This window comes from Ascaphus truei, chromosome 18 (assembly GCF_040206685.1).
Source record: "Ascaphus truei isolate aAscTru1 chromosome 18, aAscTru1.hap1, whole genome shotgun sequence".
In the NCBI taxonomy this organism is placed as follows: Eukaryota; Metazoa; Chordata; class Amphibia; order Anura; family Ascaphidae; genus Ascaphus; species Ascaphus truei.
The window spans coordinates 30,415,547-30,435,929 of record NC_134500.1 but is presented as its reverse complement, the minus strand read 5'-3'; the positions used below and the strand labels follow the sequence as shown (position 1 = coordinate 30,435,929).

Sequence of the window (20,383 nt, the reverse complement as noted above, 5' to 3'; positions counted from 1 at the left end):
CCCCAGCGCTGACCGCTCTCCCCAGCGCTGACCGCTCTCCCCAGCGCTGACCGCTCTCCCCAGCGCTGACCGCTCTCCCCAGCGCTGACCGCTCTCCCCAGCGCTGACCGCTCTCCCCAGCGCTGACCGCTATCCCCAGCGCTGACCGCTCTCTCTCTCGCGCCCTCTCTCTCTCGCCCTCTCTCTCTCGCCCTCTCTCTCTCGCCCTCTCTCTCTCGCCCTCTCTCTCTCGCCCTCTCTCTCTCGCCCTCTCTCTCTCGCCCTCTCTCTCTCGCCCTCTCTCTCTCGCCCTCTCTCTCTCTCGCCCTCTCTCTCTCGCCCTCTCTCTCTCGCCCTCTCTCTCTCGCCCTCTCTCTCTCGTCCTCTCTCTCTCGCCCTCGTCCTCTCTCTCGCTCGCCCTCTCTCTCGCTCGCCCTCTCTCTCGCTCGCCCTCTCTCTCGCTCGCCCTCTCTCTCGCTCGCCCTCTCTCTCGCTCGCCCTCTCTCTCGCTCGCCCTCTCTCTCGCTCGCCCTCTCTCTCGCTCGCCCTCTCTCTCGCTCGCCCTCTCTCTCGCCCTCTCTCTCTCTCGCCCTCTCGCCCTCTCTCTCTCTCGCCCTCTCTCTCTCTCGCCCTCTCGCCCTCTCTCTCTCTCGCTCTCTCTCTCTCGCCCTCTCTCTCTCTCTCTCTCTCGCCCTCTCTCTCGCCCTCTCTCTCTCCCTCTCTCTCGCCCTCTCTCTCTCGCCCTCTCTCTCTCGCCCTCTCTCTCTCGCCCTCTCTCTCTCGCCCTCTCTCTCTCGCCCTCTCTCTCTCGCCCTCTCTCTCTCGCCCTCTCTCTCTCTCGCCCTCTCTCTCTCTCGCCCTCTCTCTCTCTCGCCCTCTCTCTCTCTCGCCCTCTCTCTCTCGCCCTCTCTCTCTCGCCCTCTCTCTCTCGCCCTCTCTCTCTCGCCCTCTCTCTCTCGCCCTCTCTCTCTCGCCCTCTCTCTCTCGCCCTCTCTCTCTCGCCCTCTCTCTCTCGCCCTCTCTCTCTCGCCCTCTCTCTCTCGCCCTCTCTCTCTCGCCCTCTCTCTCTCGCCCTCTCTCTCTCGCCCTCTCTCTCTCGCCCTCTCTCTCTCGCCCTCTCTCTCTCGCCCTCTCTCTCTCTCTCGCCCTCTCTCTCTCTCGCCCTCTCTCTCGCCCTCTCTCTCTCTCTCGCCCTCCCTCTCTCTCGCCCTCTCTCTCTCGCCCTCCCTCTCTCTCGCCCTCTCGCTCTCTCGCCCTCTCGCTTTCTCGCCCTCTCGCTCTCTCGCCCTCTCGCTCTCTCGCCCTCTCGCCCTCTCACTCTCTCGCCCTCTCACTCTCTCGCCCTCTCACTCTCTCGCCCTCTCACTCTCTCGCCCTCTCACTCTCTCGCCCTCTCACTCTCTCGCCCTCTCACTCTCTCGCCCTCTCACTCTCTCGCCCTCTCTCACTCAGGACAGACCCCCTGGTGAATCTGAACTTTGCGGTGCTGCTTTATAACCAGGGGGATAAGAAGGGATCCCTGAGCCAGTACCAGGAGCTGGAGCGCAAAGTCAGCACTCTCAGAGAGACAGCAGCCGAGTTCGACCCTGAGGTGAGGCAGGCCCACCAGTGGGATTCAGCCGGTTCGCACCGGTTCGTGCGAACATGTACCTACATTTTCCTCAGTTCGTAGAACCGGTGCAAGAAGGGAGAGAGCAGGGCTTCTGCTAAGGGGCTGGGCAGCTTGCTCCATCCTGATTGGCTGCATTACACAGCAGCAGCCAATCAGACACAGACACACACCGTCTGTCTCTCTCTCCCCCCGTCTGTCTCTCTCTCTCTCCCCCCGTCTGTCTCTCTCTCTCTCTCCCCCCGTCTGTCTCTCTCTCTCTCCCCCCGTCTGTCTCTCTCTCTCTCTCTCCCCGTCTGTCTCTCTCTCTCTCTCCCCCCGTCTGTCTCTCTCTCTCTCCCCCCGTCTGTCTCTCTCTCTCTCCCCCCGTCTGTCTCTCTCTCTCTCCCCCCGTCTGTCTCTCTCTCTCTCTCCCCCCATCTGTCTCTCTCTCTCTCTCCCCCACGTCTCTCTCTCTCTCTCCCCCACGTCTCTCTCTCTCTCTCCCCCACGTCTCTCTCTCTCTCTCTCCCCCCACGTCTCTCTCCCCCCCCAAATCTCTCTCTCTCCCAGTCTCTCTCTCTCTCCCAGTCTCTCTCTCTCTCCCCGTCTCTCTCTCTCCCCGTCTCTCTCTCTCCCCGTCTCTCTCTCCCCGTCTCTCTCTCCCCGTCTCTGTCTCCCCGTCTCTGTCTCCCCGTCTCTGTCTCCCCGTCTCTGTCTCTCCCCGTCTCTGTCTCTCCCCGTCTCTGTCTCTCCCCGTCTCTGTCTCTCCCCGTCTCTCTCTCCCCGTCTCTCTCTCTCCCCGTCTCTCTCTCTCCCCGTCTCTCTCTCTCCCCGTCTCTCTCTCTCCCCGTCTCTCTCTCTCCCCGTCTCTCTCTCCCCGTCTCTCTCTCTCCCCGTCTCTCTCTCTCCCCGTCTCTCTCTCTCCCCGTCTCTCTCTCTCCCCGTCTCTCTCTCTCCCCGTCTCTCTCTCTCCCCGTCTCTCTCTCTCCCCGTCTCTCTCTCTCCCCGTCTCTCTCTCTCCCCGTCTCTCTCTATCCCCGTCTCTCTCTATCCCCGTCTCTCTCTATCCCCGTCTCTCTCTATCCCCGTCTCTCTCTATCCCCGTCTCCCTCTATCCCCGTCTCCCTCTATCCCCATCTCCCTCTATCCCCGTCTCTCTCTCTGTCTCCCTCTATCCCTGTCTCTCTCTCTGTCTCCCTCTATCCCCGTCTCTCTCTCTGTCTCCCTCTATCCCCGTCTCTCTCTCTGTCTCCCTCTATCCCCGTCTCTCTCTCTGTCTCCCTCTATCCCCGTCTCTCTCTCTGTCTCCCTCTATCCCCGTCTCTCTCTCTGTCTCCCTCTATCCCCGTCTCTCTCTCTGTCTCCCTCTATCCCCGTCTCTTTCTCTGTCTCCCTCTATCCCCGTCTCTCTCTCTGCCTCCCTCTATCCCCGTCTCTCTCTCTCTCCCCGTCTCTATCTCTCTCTCTCTCTCCCCGTCTCTCTCTCTCCCCGTCTCTCTCTCTGTCTCCCTCTATCCCCGTCTCTCTCTCTGTCTCCCTCTATCCCCGTCTCTCTCTCTGTCTCCCTCTATCCCCGTCTCTCTCTCTCTCCCCGTCTCTATCTCTCTCTCTCTCTCTCTCCCCGTCTCTCTCTCTCCCCGTCTCTCTCTCTCTCCCCGTCTCTCTCTTTCTCTCTCTCTCTCTCCCTCCCCGTCTCTCTCCCTCCCCGTCTCTCTCCCTCCCCGTCTCTCTCCCTCCCCGTCTCTCTCCCTCCCCGTCTCTCTCCCTCCCCGTCTCTCTCCCCCGAGAGACACACACAGAGGCGGGCCCGAGAGACACACACAGAGGCGGGCCCGAGAGACACACACAGAGGCGGGCCCGAGAGACACACACAGAGGCGGGCCCGAGAGACACACACAGAGGCGGGCCCGAGAGACACACACAGAGGCGGGCCCGAGAGACACACACAGAGGCGGGCCCGAGAGACACACACAGAGGCGGGCCCGAGAGACACACACAGAGGCGGGCCCGAGAGACACACACAGAGGCGGGCCCGAGAGACACACACAGAGGCGGGCCCGAGAGACACACACAGAGGCGGGCCCGAGAGACACACACAGAGGCGGGCCCGAGAGACACACACAGAGGCGGGCCCGAGAGACACACACACACACACACACACAGAGGCGGGCCCGAGAGACACACACACACACACACACACAGAGGCGGGCCCGAGAGACACACACACACACACACAGAGGCGGGCCCGAGAGACACACACACACACACACAGAGGCGGGCCCGAGAGACACACACACACACAGAGGCGGGCCCAATAGACAGACACACACTCACAGGCAAGCCCAATAGACAGACACACACTCACAGGCAAGCCCAATAGACACACACACACTCACAGGCAAGCCCAATAGACACACACACACTCACAGGCAAGCCCAATAGACAGACACACACTCACAGGCAAGCCCAATAGACACACACACACTCACAGGCAAGCCCAATAGACACACACACACTCACAGGCAAGCCCAATAGACACACACACACTCACAGGCAAGCCCAATAGACAGACACACACTCACAGGCAAGCCCAATAGACACACACACACTCACAGGCAAGCCCAATAGACACACACACACACTCACAGGCAAGCCCAATAGACACACACACACACTCACAGGCAAGCCCAATAGACACACACACACACTCACAGGCAAGCCCAATAGACACACACACACTCACAGGCAAGCCCAATAGACAGACACACACTCACAGGCAAGCCCAATAGACAGACACACACTCACAGGCAAGCCCAATAGACAGACACACACTCACAGGCAAGCCCAATAGACACACACACACTCACAGGCAAGCCCAATAGACACACACACACACTCACAGGCAAGCCCAATAGACACACACACACTCACAGGCAAGCCCAATAGACACACACACACTCACAGGCAAGCCCAATAGACACACACACACTCACAGGCAAGCCCAATAGACACACACACACTCACAGGCAAGCCCAATAGACAGACACACACTCACAGGCAAGCCCAATAGACAGACACACACTCACAGGCAAGCCCAATAGACACACACACACTCACAGGCAAGCCCAATAGACACACACACACACTCACAGGCAAGCCCAATAGACACACACACACACTCACAGGCAAGCCCAATAGACACACACACACACTCACAGGCAAGCCCAATAGACACACACACACTCACAGGCAAGCCCAATAGACAGACACACACTCACAGGCAAGCCCAATAGACAGACACACACTCACAGGCAAGCCCAATAGACACACACACACACTCACAGGCAAGCCCAATAGACACACACACACACTCACAGGCAAGCCCAATAGACACACACACACACTCACAGGCAAGCCCAATAGACACACACACACTCACAGGCAAGCCCAATAGACACACACACACTCACAGGCAAGCCCAATAGACACACACACACTCACAGGCAAGCCCAATAGACACACACACACTCACAGGCAAGCCCAATAGACACACACACACTCACAGGCAAGCCCAATAGACACACACACACTCACAGGCAAGCCCAATAGACACACACACACTCACAGGCAAGCCCAATAGACACACACACACTCACAGGCAAGCCCAATAGACACACACACACTCACAGGCAAGCCCAATAGACACACACACACACTCACAGGCAAGCCCAATAGACACACACACACTCACAGGCAAGCCCAATAGACACACACACACTCACAGGCAAGCCCAATAGACACACACACACTCACAGGCAAGCCCAATAGACACACACACACTCACAGGCAAGCCCAATAGACACACACACACACATTCGGGCCAAAGGGGCAGCCGCGCTTTCCCCCCTACAGACGCTCACGGGCAGGGCTGAGTGATGCTCGAGAGAGAGGTACACCGGTATCCCATGAGCAGCCAGAGCAATGAGGCACTCAGAATTTAGGGCACACAGGAGCGATGAGGCACTCCGGGGTTTCCATATACTTCCTTGGGGGGTTTGTATGTGGAATACATTTTTACCCCCTGTAGTAATTTTGGGGGTTCCCAGAGCAGCCCCTGAATCTCCTCCATTTCCCCCCCAGATGGTTGACATGGTGCAGAAACTGGGGGCCGCTCTGCAGGTCGGGGAGAGTCTGGTCTGGTCCAAACAAATCAAGGATCCAAAACCGAAGCAGCGAGGAGCAGCAAAAGGGCCCGGAGCAGCACAGACCCCCCTGGGGTCCAACCAGGCCCTGGGGAGAGCAATGTCCTCCGCTGCAGGATACAGCAAAGGCTCCGGCCTACCTACAGGTGAGACGATCAGGGCTCCGGCTAAGGGTGAGATAGCCAGGGCTCCGGCTACAGGTGAGACGGCCAGGGCTCCGGCCCACCTACAGGTGAGACGGCCAGGGCTCCGGCCCACCTACAGGTGAGACGGCCAGGGATCCGACCTATCTACAAGTGAAATGGCCAGGGCTCCGGCCTACCTACCTAAAGGTGAGATGGCCAGGGCTCAAGGCGAGATGGTCAGGGCTCCGGCCTACCTACAGGTGAGCGAGCCAGGGCTCCGGCCTATCTACAGGTGAACGAGCCAGGGCTACAGCCCACCTACACAAGTAAAACGGCCAGGGCTCCGGCCCACCTGTACAGGTGAGACAGCCATGGCTCTGTACCTACATACAGGTGAGAAAGTCGAGGCCCCAGCCTACCTACAGGTGAGATAGTCGAGGCCCCAGCCTACCTACAGGTGAGATAGTCGAGGCCCCAGCCTACCTACAGGTGAGATAGTCGAGGCCCCAGCCTACCTACAGGTGAGATAGTCGAGGCCCCGGCCTACCTACAGGTGAGGTAGTCGAGGCCCCGGCCTACCTACAGGTGAGGTAGTCGAGGCCCCGGCCTACCTACAGGTGAGATAGTCGAGGCCCTGGCCTACCTACAGGTGAGACGGCTAGGGCTCCGGACCTACCTATAGGTGAGACGGCCAGGGCTCCCGACCTACTTACAGGTGAGACGGCCAGGGCTCTCGACCTACCTACAGGTGAGACGGCCAGGGCTCCCGACCTACCTACAGGTGAGACGGCCAGGGCTCCCGAACTACCTACAGGTGAGACGGCCAGGGCTCCCGACATACCTACAGGTGAGACAGCCAGGGCTCCCGACCTACCTACAGGTGAGACGGCCAGGGCTCCCGACCTACCTACAGGTGAGACGGCCAGGGCTCCCGACCTACCTACAGGTGAGACGGCCAGGGCTCCCGACCTACCTACAGGTGAGACGGCCAGGGCTCCCGACCTACCTACAGGTGAGACGGCCAGGGCTCCCGACCTACCTACAGGTGAGACGGCCAGGGCTCCCGACCTACCTACAGGTGAGACGGCCAGGGCTCCCGACCTACCTACAGGTGAGACGGCCAGGGCTCCCGACCTACCTACAGGTGAGTGACAGTTACAAGACGGTCTTTAAGTATGTAGTGTCTCACTCTCCCTTTCTGATATGAAGCACTCACTCAGTCTGTCTCTTTAGGTGTCAGTGCTCCTCCAGTCTCCAAGCCCCCTTCTCTGCCGCTGGAACCTGAAGACCCCACAAGCTCCAGCTCCGTCCCCCAAGACTACAGGAGGGGGCCTAGCTAACTACTCTCGGGGACAAACTGAGCCATGGGACACCACACCACAAAGACGGACCCTGTGTGGAGATGTAGAGACAGAACCCGCCTTGAGAGAGCGATGTATAGTTACAGACCCCACCCTGATAGTGAAATGTATACACACCCCGTCCTGAGCGAGTGATGTATAGATGCAGAACCTGCCCTGAGAGTGCGATGTATAGATGCAGACCCCACCCTGAGAGGGAAGTATAGGCACAGACCCCGCCCTGAGAGAGATGTATAGGCACAGACCCCGCCCTGAGAGAGATGTATAGATACAGAACCCGCCCTGAGAGTGCGATGTATAGATGCAGACCCCACCCTGAGATGGAAGTATAGGCACAGACCCCGCCCTGAGAGAAAGGGATGTATAGGCACAGACCCTGCCCTGAGAGGGATGTATAGGCACAGACCCAGCCCTGAGAGAGAGGGATGTATAGGCACAGACCCCGCCCTGAGAGAGAGGGATGTATAGGCACAGACCCAGCCCTGAGAGAGAGCGATGTATAGATGCAGACCCCGCCCTGAGAGAGAGGGATGTATAGATGCAGACCCCGCCCTCAGAGCGATGTATAGATGCAGTTAAATGTGCAAATAAACCCAGTGATAAATAGCACTGAAATACACAAAATACTGTTGCTCCATATAGCGAACTCCTAGTTGACCTCATATGAAGACAAGAACACAAATGCAGAGGGTATAGTGTATTAACATTTACTCATGAAGACAAACAACACAGGGGAATGGTAACAAACTCACACTCTCCCTGCTGGTTCCCTCTAAGGCCTGGGACATAGTACATACTTTGGTGCTGTTGCTCGCTCTTGCTTGCTGCCGCTTGCTCTACCAGGAGCTATTTGCTGTCCTGGCAGAGGTGACAGCAAGCGCGCTTGGGAGGCGCGTGCGTGCGGGTATATTATATAATATTTTACAAATGAAAAAAAAGACGTGAGAATAAATTATTTATTAACATTGTGCAACTTTGTTAAATATATACATACACATACACATATATATATATATACATATACAACACACACAACACACACACACACATACACACACACGAGTGTGTGTGTATATATGTATATGTATATATGTATATATATATATATATATATCTCTATATATATATATCATTACATACGTGTGTGTGTGTGTGTGTGTGTGTGTGTGTGTGTGTGTGTGTGTGTGTGTGTGTGTGTGTGTGTGTGTGTGTGTGTGTGTGTGTGTGTGTGTGTGTGTGTGTGTGTGTGTGTGTGTGTGTGTGTGTGTGTGTGTGTGTGTGTGTATATATATATACACCCCACATACACACCACCTTGCTGCCACCACTGCTCCGGGACACAACCCCTTCCTCCCCCCCCCCAGGCGGCTGCGCAACACCCCTGCATCTCCCGCGCGGGCAGGGAGGCAGCCACGGTGATCGGGCAGAAGGGGGACACATAACCCCCCCTCACACCCCCCCCCCCCGGCGGCGCAAGCCCCCTCCATCTCCCGCAGGCTGACAGCCACAGGGATCGGGCAGAAGGGGGCACATCACCCGCTCTCCCCCTCCCCCCACCCCTTACACACAGACACACACCTCTGTGCTGCCTCTGTCTGGTCTGGTGGCTCTGTAGTTACAATGCCGGACTGGCTGCAGCCCCATTGGATGGGAGTGGTCACGTGACCGCTTCCCCGAGCGGCAAATTTCAAACTTGCCACTCTCGGGGAAGTTTCTCCTCCGCACGCATCAGCGCGCATGCGGAGGGAGAAACTATAGCTGCGCTGATTACAGATGCAGGGGCTTTGTGCATCTGTTCAGCGCGGCTCAGCCCGCCTCAGCGACGCTGATTCCACTATGTCCTGGGCCTAAGGAATCCTGATTGGGAGACACCAACTGAGGAGACTACAGCCAGTTCCTGCTTCTGCATGCTGAGCAGCTGATTGAGGATCAGTCTCCACTGGAGGAGGGTTGAAGTGCGCCCAAAGTCACTTCTTGCTCATATACCAGCAGGGAGAGTGTGAGTTTGTTACCATTCCACTCTGTATAGATGCAGACCCCGGCCTGAGAGCGATGTATAGATGCAGACCCCGCACTGAGAGCGATGTATAGATGCAGACCCCGCACTGAGAGCGATGTATAGATGCAGACCCCGGCCTGAGAGCGATGTATAGACGCAGATCTCGCCCTGAGAGTGATGTATAGATACAGGCCCCACCCTAAGCGATGTATAGATGCAGACCCCGCACTGAAGGAGCGATGTATAGACGCAGATCCCGCCCTGAGGGAGCGATGTATAGATGCAGACCCCGCCCTGAGGGAGCGATGTATAGATGCAGACATTGCCCTGAGAGAGTGATGTATAGATGCAGACCCCGGCCTGAGAGCGATGTATAGATGCAGACCCTGCACTGAGAGAGAGCGATTAAAAGTTGCAGACCCCGCCCTGAGAGAGAAGGATGTATAGGCACAGACCCCACCCTGAGCGCGATGTATGTTTTCCTCTACATACAGACCCCGCCATGGGAGAGCGATGTATTGAAGCAGACCCTGCTCTGAGAGAGCGATGTATAGATGCAGACCGCGCCCTGAGAGAGCGATATATAGATGCAGACCGCGCCCTGAGAGAGCGATGTATAGATGCAGGCCCCGCCCTGAGAGAGCGATGTATAGATGCAGACCCCACCCTGGGAGAGCGATGTATAGATGCAGACCCTGCCCTGAGAGAGCGATGTATAGATGCAGACCCCGCCCTGAGAGAGCGATGTATAGATGCAGGCCCCGCCCTGAGAGAGCGATGTATAGATGCAGACCCCGCACTGAGGGAGCGATGTATAGATGCAGACCCCGACCTGAGAGCGATGTATAGATGCAGACCCCGACCTGAGAGAGCGATGTATAGATGCAGACCCCGCCCGGAAGATGCGATGTATAGACGCAGATCCTGCCCTGAGAGCGATGTATAGATGCAGATCCCGCCCTGAGGGAGCGATGTATAGACGCAGACCCCGCACTGAGGGAGCGATGTATAGATGCAAACCCCGCACTAAGGGAACGATGTATAGATGCAGACCCCGCACTGAAGGAGCGATGTATAGATGCAGACCCCGCACTGAGAGAGAGATGTATAGATGCAGACCCCGCCCCGAGGGAGCGATGTATGGATGCAGACCCCGTCCTGAGAGAGCGATGTATAGATGCAGACCCCGCACTGAGGGAGCGCTGTATAGTTGCAGAACCACCCCGAGAGAGCGATGTATGGATGCAGACCCCGCTCTGAAGGAGCGATGTATAGATGCAGACCCTGCTCTGAAGGAGCGATGTATGAATGCAGACCCCGCCCTGAGAGCGATGTATGGATGCAGACCCCGCACTGAGGGAGAGATGTATGGATGCAGACCCCGCCCTGAGAGCGAGATATGGATGCAGACCCCGCCCTGAGAGAGCGATGTATAGATGCAGATCTCGCCCTGAGAGCGATGTATGGATGCAGACCCCGCACTGAGGGAGAGATGTATGGATGCAGACCCCGCCCTGAGAGCGAGATATGGATGCAGACCCCGCCCTGAGAGAGCGATGTATAGATGCAGATCTCGCCCTGAGAGAGCGATGTATAAATGCAGACCCCGCACTGAGGGAGCGATGTATGTATGCAGACCCCGTCCTGAGAGAGCGATGTATAGATGCAGAACCCGCCCTGAGAGAGCGATGTATAGATGCAGACCCCGCACTGAGGGAGCGATGTATAGATGCAGATCTCGCCCTGAGAGCGATGTATGGATGCAGACCCCGCACTGAGGGAGAGATGTATGGATGCAGACCCCGCCCTGAGAGCGAGATATGGATGCAGACCCCGCTCTGAAAGAGCGATGTATAGATGCAGATCTCGCCCTGAGAGAGCGATGTATGGATGCAGACCCCGTCCTGAGAGAGCGATGTATAGATACAGACCCCGCACTGAGGGAGCGATGTATAGATGCAGACCCCGCACTGAGGGCGCGATTTATAGATGCAGACCCCACCCTGGGAGCGATGTATAGATGCAGACCCCGCCCTGAGAGCGATGTATAGATGCAGACCCCGCCCTGAGAGCGCTGTATAGATGCAGACCCCGTCCTGAAAGTGATGTATAGATGCAGACCCCGCACTGAGGGAGCAATGTTTAGATGCAGACCCCACCCTGAGAGCGATGTATAGATGCAGACCCCGTCCTGAGAGAGCTCTGTATAGATGCAGACCCCGCACTGAGGGAGCGATGTATGGATGCAGACCCCGCCACGAGAGTGGTGTATAGATGCAGATGCCGCCATGAGAGTGATGTATAGATGCAGACCCCGCCATGAGAGTGGTGTATAGATGCAAACCCCGCAATGAGGGAGTGATGTATAGATGCAGACCCCGCCCGGAAGATGCAATGTATAGATGCAGACCCCGCCCTGAGAGCGATGTATAGATGCAGATCCCGCCCTGAGGGAGCGATGTATAGACGCAGACCCCGCCCAGAGGGAGCGATGTATAGACGCAGACCCCGCACTAAGGGAACGATGTATAGATGCAGACCCCGCCCTGAGAGAGCGATGTATAGACGCAGACCCCGTCCTGAGAGAGTGATTTATAGATGCAGACCCCGCACTGAGGGAGCGATGTATGGATGCAGACCCCGCCCTGAGAGAGTGATGTATAGATGCAGATCCCGCACTGAAGGAGCGATGTATAGATGCAGATCCCGCACTGAAGGAGCGATGTATAGATGCAGACCCCACACTGAGGAAGTGATGTATGGATGCAGACCCTGCCCCGAGAGAGCGATGTATGGATGCAGATCCCGCCCTGAAAGCAATGTATGGATGCAGACCCCGACCTGAGAGCGATGTATAGACGCAGACCCCGCCCTGAGGGAGCGATGTATAGATGCAGACCCCGACCTGAGGGAGCGATGTATATATGCAGACCCCGCACTGAGAGAGCGATGTATGGATGCAGACCCCGCCCCAAGAGAGCGATGTATGGATGCAGACACCGCCCCGAGGGAGCGATGTATGGATGCATACCCCGCCCCGAGAGAGCAATATATGGATGCAGACCCCACACTGAGGGAGCGATATATAGATGCAGACACCAACCTGAGAGCGCGATGTATGGATGCAGAACCCGCCCCGAGGGAGCGATGTATAGATGCAGACCCCGCCCCGAGAGAGCGATGTATAGATGCAGATCCCACCCTGAGAGCGATGTATGGATGCAGACCCCGCCCCACGGGAGCGATGTATAGATGCAGAACCCGCACTGAGGGAGTGCTGTATAGATGCAGACCCCGCACTGAGGGAGCGATGTATAGATGCAGACAACGCACTGAGGGAGCGATGTATAGATGCAGACCCCGCACTGAGGAAGCAATGTATAGATGCAAACCCTGCACTGAGGGAGCGATGTATAGATGCAGACCCCACCCTGAGGGAGCGATGTATAGATGCAGACCCCGCCCCGAGGGAGCGATGTATAGATGCAGGCCCCGCCCTGAGAGCGATGTATAGATGCAGACCCCGCCCTGAGGGAGCGATGTATGGATGCAGACCCCGCCCCAAGAGAGCGATGTATGGATGCAGACACCGCCCCGAGGGAGCGATGTATGGATGCATACCCCGCCCCGAGAGAGCAATGTATGGATGCAGACCCCACACTGAGGGAGCGATATATAGATGCAGACACCAACCTGAGAGCGCGATGTATGGATGCAGAACCCGCCCCGAGGGAGCGATGTATAGATGCAGACCCCGCCCCGAGAGAGCGATGTATAGATGCAGATCCCATCCTGAGAGCGATGTATGGATGCAGACCCCGCCCCACGGGAGCGATGTATAGATGCAGAACCCGCACTGAGGGAGTGCTGTATAGATGCAGACCCCGCACTGAGGGAGCGATGTATAGATGCAGACCCCGCACTGAGGGAGCGATGTATAGATGCAGACCCCGCACTGAGGAAGCAATGTAGAGATGCAAACCCTGCACTGAGGGAGCGATGTATAGATGCAGACCCCACCCTGAGGGAGCGATGTATAGATGCAGACCCCGCCCCGAGGGAGCGATGTATAGATGCAGGCCCCGCCCTGAGAGCGATGTATAGATGCAGACCCCGCCCTGAGGGAGCGATGTATGGATGCAGACTCCGCCCCGAGAGAGCGATGTATAGATGCAGACCCCAACCTGAGAGAGCGATGTATGGATGCAGACCCCGACCTTAAAGAGCGATGTATAGATGCAGACCCCGCCCCGAGAGCGATGTATAGATGTAGACCCCGACCTGAAAGAGCAATGTATAGATGCAGACCCCACACTGAGAGCGATGTATAGATGCAGACCCCAACCTGAGAGAGCGATGTATGGATGCAGACCCCGCACTGAGGGAGCGATGTATAGATGCAGACCCCGACCTTAAAGAGCGATTTAAAGATGCAGACCCCGCCCTGAGGGAGCGATGTATGGATGCAGACCCCGCCCCGAGAGAGCGATGTATGGATGCAGACCCCGCACAGAGAGCGATGTATGGATGCAAACCCCGCCCTGAGAGAGCGATTTATTGATGCAGACCCCGCACTGAGGGAGCGATGCAGAGATGCAGACCCCGCCCTGAGGGAGCGATGTATAGATGCAGACCCCGCCCTGAGGGAGCGATGTATAGATGCAGACCCCGACCTGAGGGAGTGATGTATATACGCAGACCCCGCACTGAGAGAGCGATGTATGGATGCAGACCCCGCCCCAAGAGAGCGATGTAGGGATGCAGACACCGCCCAGAGGGAGCGATATATGGATGCAGACCCCGCCCCGAGAGAGCAATGTATGGATGCAGAACCCACACTGAGGGAGCGATATATAGATGCAGACCCCAACCTGAGAGCGCGATGTATGGATGCAGACCCCGCACTGAGGGAGCGATGTATAGATGCAGACCCTGCACTGAGAGAGCGATGTATAGATGCAGACCCCGCCCTGAGGGAGCGATGTATAGATGCAGACCCCGCATTGAGAGAGCGATGTACAGATGCAAACCCCGCACTGAGAGAGTGATGTATAGATGCAGACCCCGCACTGAGAGAGCGATGTATAGATGCAGACCCCGCACTGAGGGAGCGATGTATAGCTGCAGACCCCGCTATGAGAGATGTATAGATGCAGACCCTGCACTGAGGGAGCGATGTATAGATGCAGACCCCGCCCTGAGAGAGCGATGTATAGATGCAGACCCCGCACTGAGGGAGCGATGTATGGATGCAGACCCCGCCCCGAGAGAGCGATGTATGGATGCAGACCCCGCACTGAGGGAGCGATGTATAGATGCAGACCCCGCACTGAGGGAGCGATGTATAGATGCAGACCCTGCACTGAGAGAGCGATGTATAGATGCAGACCCCGCCCTGAGGGAGCGATGTATAGATGCAGACCCCGCACTGAGAGAGCGATGTATAGATGCAGACCCCGCACTGAGAGAGCGATGTATAGATGCAGACCCCGCACTGAGAGAGCGATGTATAGATGCAGACCCCGCACTGAGGGAGCGATGTATAGCTGCAGACCCCGCTATGAGAGATGTATAGATGCAGACCCTGCACTGAGGGAGCGATGTATAGATGCAGACCCCGCACTGAGGGAGCGATGTATAGATGCAGACCCCGCACTGAGGGAGCGATGTATAGATGCAGACCCCGCCATGAGAGTGATGTATAGATGCAGACCCCGCAATGAGGGAGCGATGTATAGATGCAGACCCCGCCCTGAGGGAGCGATGTATAGATGCAGACCCCGCCCTGAGGGAGCGATTTATAGATGCAGACCCCGCACTGATTGAGCGATGTATAGATGCAGACCCCGACCCCGCATTGAACGTGATGTATAGACGCAGACCCCGACCTGAGAGCGATGTATAGATGCAGACCCCGCTATGAGAGATGTATAGATGCAGACCCTGCACTGAGGGAGCGATGTATAGATGCAGACCCCGCACTGAGGGAGCGATGTATAGATGCAGACCCCGCACTGAGGGAGCGATGTATAGATGCAGACCCCGCACTGAGGGAGCGATGTATGGATGCAGACAGCGCCCCGAGGGAGCAATGTATGGATGCAGACCCCGCCCCGAGGGAGCGATGTATTGATGCAGACTCCTCCCTAAATGAGCGATGTATAGCTGCAGACCCCGCAGTGAGGGAGCGATGTATAGATGCAGACCCCGCCCTGAGAGTGCGATGTATGGATGCAGACCCCGCCCTGAGAGAGCGATGTATAGATGCAGACCCCGACCTGAGAGCGATGTATAGACACAGACCCCGCCCTGAAAAAGCGATGTATAGACGCAGACCCCGCACTAAGGGAGGGATGTATAGATGCAGACCCCGACCTGAGTGTGATGTATAGATGCAGACCCCTCCCGGAAGATGCGATATATTGATGCAGACCCCACCCTGAGAGCGATGTATAGATGCAGACCCCGCTCTGAGAGAGCGCTGTATAGATGCAGACCCCGCCCTGAGAGCGATATATAGATGCAGACCCCGCACTGAGGGAGCAATGTATAGATGCAGACCCCGCCCTGAGAGCGATGTATGGATGCAGACCCCGCCCTGAGAGCGATGTATAGATGCAGATCCCTCCCTGAGAGAGCGATGTATAGATGCAGACACCGTCCTGAGAGAGCTCTGTATAGATGCAGACCCTGCACTGAGGGAGTGATGTATAGACGCAGACCCCGCACAGAGGGAGCGATGTATGGATGCAGACCCCGCACAGAGGGAGCGATGTATGGATGCAGACAGCGCCCCGAGGGAGCAATGTATGGATGCAGACCCCGCCCCGAGGGAGCGATGTATGGATGCAGACCCCGCACTGAGGGAGCGATGTATAGATGCAGACTCCGCCCTGAATGAGCGATGTACAGATGCAGACCCCGCACTGAGGGAGCGATGTATAGATGCAGACCCCGCCCGGAAGATGCGATATATTTATGCAGACCCCGCCATGAGAGTGATGTATAGATGCAGACCCAGCCCTGAGAGCGATGTATAGATGCAGACCCCGCACTGAGAGCGATGTATAGATGCAGACCCCGCACTGAGAGCGATGTATAGATGCAGACCCCGCCCTGAGGGAGCGATGTATGCATGCAGGCCCCGCCCTGAGGGAGCGATGTATAGATGCAGACCCCGCACTGAGGGAGCGATGTATGCATGCAGGCCCTGCCCTGAGGGAGCGATGTATAGATGCAGACCCCGCACTGAGGGAGCGATGTATAGATGCAGACCCCGCACTGAGGGAGCGATGTATAGATGCAGACCCCGCACTGAGAGCGATGTATAGATGCAGACCCCGCCCTGAGAGCAATGTATTTATGCAGACCCCGCCCTGAAAGAGCGATGTATGGATGCAGACCCCGCCCTGAGGGAGTGATGTATAGATGCAGAACCCGACCTGAGAGCGATGTATAGACGCAGACCCCGCACTGAGAGAGCAATATATAGACGCAGACCCCGCTCTGAGGGAGCGATGTATAGACGCAGACCCCGCCCTGAGAGAGCGATGTATAGACGCAGACCCCGACCTGAAAGAGCGTTGTATAGATGCAGACCCCGCACTAAGAGCGATGTATAGACGCAGACCCCGCACTGAGGGAGCGATGTATAGATGCAGACCCCGCACTGAGGGAGCGATGTATTGATGCAGACCCCGCCCTGAGAGCGATGTATAGATGCAGACCTAGCCCTGAGAGCGATGTATAGACGCAGACCCCGGACTGAGGGAACAATATATAGACGCAGACCCCGCTCTGAGGGAGCGATGTATAGACGCAGACCCCGACCTGAGAGAGCGATGTATAGACGCAGACCCCGACCTGAAAGAGCGTTGTATAGATGCAGACCCCGCACTAAGAGCGATGTATAGACGCAGACCCCGCACTGAGGGAGCGATGTATAGGCGCAGACCCCGCACTGATGGAGCGATATATGGATGCAGACCCCGCACTGAGGGAGCGATGTATGGATACAGACCCCACCCCGAGGGAACGATGTATGGATACAGACCCCGCCCTGAGAGCGATGTATAGATGCAGACCCGCCCCCTGAGAGAGCGATGTATAGATGCAGACCCCGCACTGAGGGAGGGATGTATAGATGCAGACCCCGCACTGAGGGAGCGATGTATAGATGCAGACCCCGCACTGAGAGAGCGATATATAGATGCAGACCCCGCACTGAGGGAGCGATGTATAGATGCAGACTCCGCACTGAGAGAGCATTGTATAGATGCAGACCCCGCCCTGAGAGAGCGATGTATAGATGCAGACCCTAACCTGAGAGAGCGATGTATAGATGCAGACCCCGCACTGAGGGAGCGATGTATAGATGCAGACCCCGCACTGAGGGAGCGATGTATAGAGGCAGACCCCGCACTGAGGGAGCGATGTATAGATGCAGACCCCGCACTGAGAGAGCATTGTATAGATGCAGACCCCGCCCTGAGAGAGCGATGTATAGATGCAGACCCCGCACTGATGGAGCGATGTATGGATGCAGACCCCGCCCCGAGAGAGCGATGTATGCATGCAGACCCCGCACTGAGGGAGCGATGTATAGATGCAGACCCCGCACTGAGGGAGCGATGTATAGATGCAGACCCTGCACTGAGAGAGCGATGTATAGATGCAGACCCAGCCCTGAGGGAGCGATGTATAGATGCAGACCCCGCACTGAGAGAGCGATGTATAGATGCAGACCCCGCACTGAGAGAGCGATGTATAGATGCAGACCCCGCACTGAGAGAGCGATGTATAGATGCAGACCCCGCACTGAGAGAGCGATGTATAGATGCAGACCCCGCACTGAGGGAGCGATGTATAGCTGCAGACCCCGCTATGAGAGATGTATAGATGCAGACCCTGCACTGAGGGAGCGATGTATAGATGCAGACCCCGCACTGAGGGAGCGATGTATAGATGCAGACCCCGCACTGAGGGAGCGATGTATAGATGCAGACCCCGCACTGAGGGAGCGATGTATAGATGCAGACCCCGCCATGAGAGTGATGTATAGATGCAGACCCCGCAATGAGGGAGCGATGAATAGATGCAGACCCCGCCCTGAGGGAGCGATGTATAGATGCAGACCCCGCCCTGAGGGAGCGATTTATAGATGCAGACCCCGCACTGATTGAGCGATGTATAGATGCAGACCCCGACCCCGCATTGAACGTGATGTATAGACGCAGACCCCGACCTGAGAGCGATGTATAGATGCAGACCCCGCTATGAGAGATGTATAGATGCAGACCCTGCACTGAGGGAGCGATGTATAGATGCAGACCCCGCACTGAGGGAGCGATGTATAGATGCAGACCCCGCACTGAGGGAGCGATGTATAGATGCAGACCCCGCACTGAGGGAGCGATGTATAGATGCAGACCCCGCACTGAGAGCGATGTATAGATGCAGACCCCGCCCTGAGAACGATGTATTGATGCAGACCCGCCCTCAGAGAGCGATGTATGGATGCAGACCCCGCCCTGAGAGCGATGTATAGACGCAGACCCCGCCCTGAGGGAGCGATGTATAGATGCAGACCCCGCACTGAGGGAGCGATATATAGATGCAGACCCCGCACTGAGAGAGCTATGTATAGATGCAGACCCCGCACAGAGGGAGCGATGTATGGATGCAGACTCCGCACAGAGGGAGCGATGTATGGATGCAGACAGCGCCCCGAGGGAGCAATGTATGGATGCAGACCCCGCCCCGAGGGAGCGATGTATAGATGCAGACCCCGCACTGAGGGAGCGATGTATAGATGCAGACTCCGCCCTGAATGAGCGATGTATAGATGCAGACCCCGCAGTGAGGGAACGATGTATAGATGCAGACCCCGCCCTGAGAGTGCGATGTATGGATGCAGACCCCGCCCTGAGAGAGCGATGTATAGATGCAGACCCCGACCTGAGAGCGATGTATAGACACAGACCCCGCCCTGAAAAAGCGATGTATAGACGCAGACCCCGCACTGAGGGAGCGATGTATAGATGCAGACCCCGCCCTGAGTGTGATGTATATATGCAGACCCCTCCCGGAAGATGCGATATATTGATGCAGACCCCACCCTGAGAGCGATGTATAGATGCAGACCCCGCTCTGAGAGAGCGCTGTATAGATGCAGACCCCGCCCTGAGGGAGCGATGTATAGATGCAGACCCCGCACTGAGAGAGCGATGTATAGATGCAGACCCCGCACTGAGAGAGCGATGTATAGATGCAGACCCCGCACTGAGAGAGCGATGTATAGATGCAGACCCCGCACTGAGGGAGCGATGTATAGCTGCAGACCCCGCTATGAGAGATGTATAGATGCAGACCCTGCACTGAGGGAGCGATGTATAGATGCAGACCCCGCACTGAGGGAGCGATGTATAGATGCAGACCCCGCACTGAGGGAGCGATGTATAGATGCAGACCCCGCACTGAGGGAGCGATGTATAGATGCAGACCCCGCCATGAGAGTGATGTATAGATGCAGACCCCGCAATGAGGGAGCGATGAATAGATGCAGACCCCGCCCTGAGGGAGCGATGTATAGATGCAGACCCCGCCCTGAGGGAGCGATTTATAGATGCAGACCCCGCACTGATTGAGCGATGTATAGATGCAGACCCCGACCCCGCATTGAACGTGATGTATAGACGCAGACCCCGACCTGAGAGCGATGTATAGATGCAGACCCCGCTATGAGAGATGTATAGATGCAGACCCTGCACTGAGGGAGCGATGTATAGATGCAGACCCCGCACTGAGGGAGCGATGTATAGATGCAGACCCCGCACTGAGGGAGCGATGTATAGATGCAGACCCCGCACTGAGGGAGCGATGTATAGATGCAGACCCCGCACTGAGAGCGATGTATAGATGCAGACCCCGCCCTGAGAGCGATGTATTGATGCAGACCCCGCCCTCAGAGAGCGATGTATGGATGCAGACCCCGCCCTGAGAGCGATGTATAGACGCAGACCCCGCCCTGAGGGAGCGATGTATAGATGCAGACCCCGCACTGAGGGAGCGATATATAGATGCAGACCCCGCACTGAGAGAGCTATGTATAGATGCAGACCCCGCAC

General features: G+C 57.1%; 1 protein-coding gene across 2 annotated transcripts in view; it reads left to right on the top strand.

Annotated features, from left to right (window-relative positions):
* Positions 1-7,882, top strand: part of BBS4 (Bardet-Biedl syndrome 4) — a 32,517-nt gene extending 24,635 nt beyond the window's left edge. For both annotated transcript variants that reach the window (XM_075576029.1, XM_075576028.1), the window contains exons 14-16: positions 1,432-1,570; positions 5,711-5,918; positions 7,131-7,882. In XM_075576029.1, the coding sequence (XP_075432144.1) occupies positions 1,432-1,570; positions 5,711-5,918; positions 7,131-7,237 (454 nt within the window). In that variant the 3' untranslated portion in view covers positions 7,238-7,882. The remainder of the gene's footprint in view (positions 1-1,431; positions 1,571-5,710; positions 5,919-7,130) is intronic.
* Positions 7,883-20,383: the final 12,501 nt, after the last annotated feature.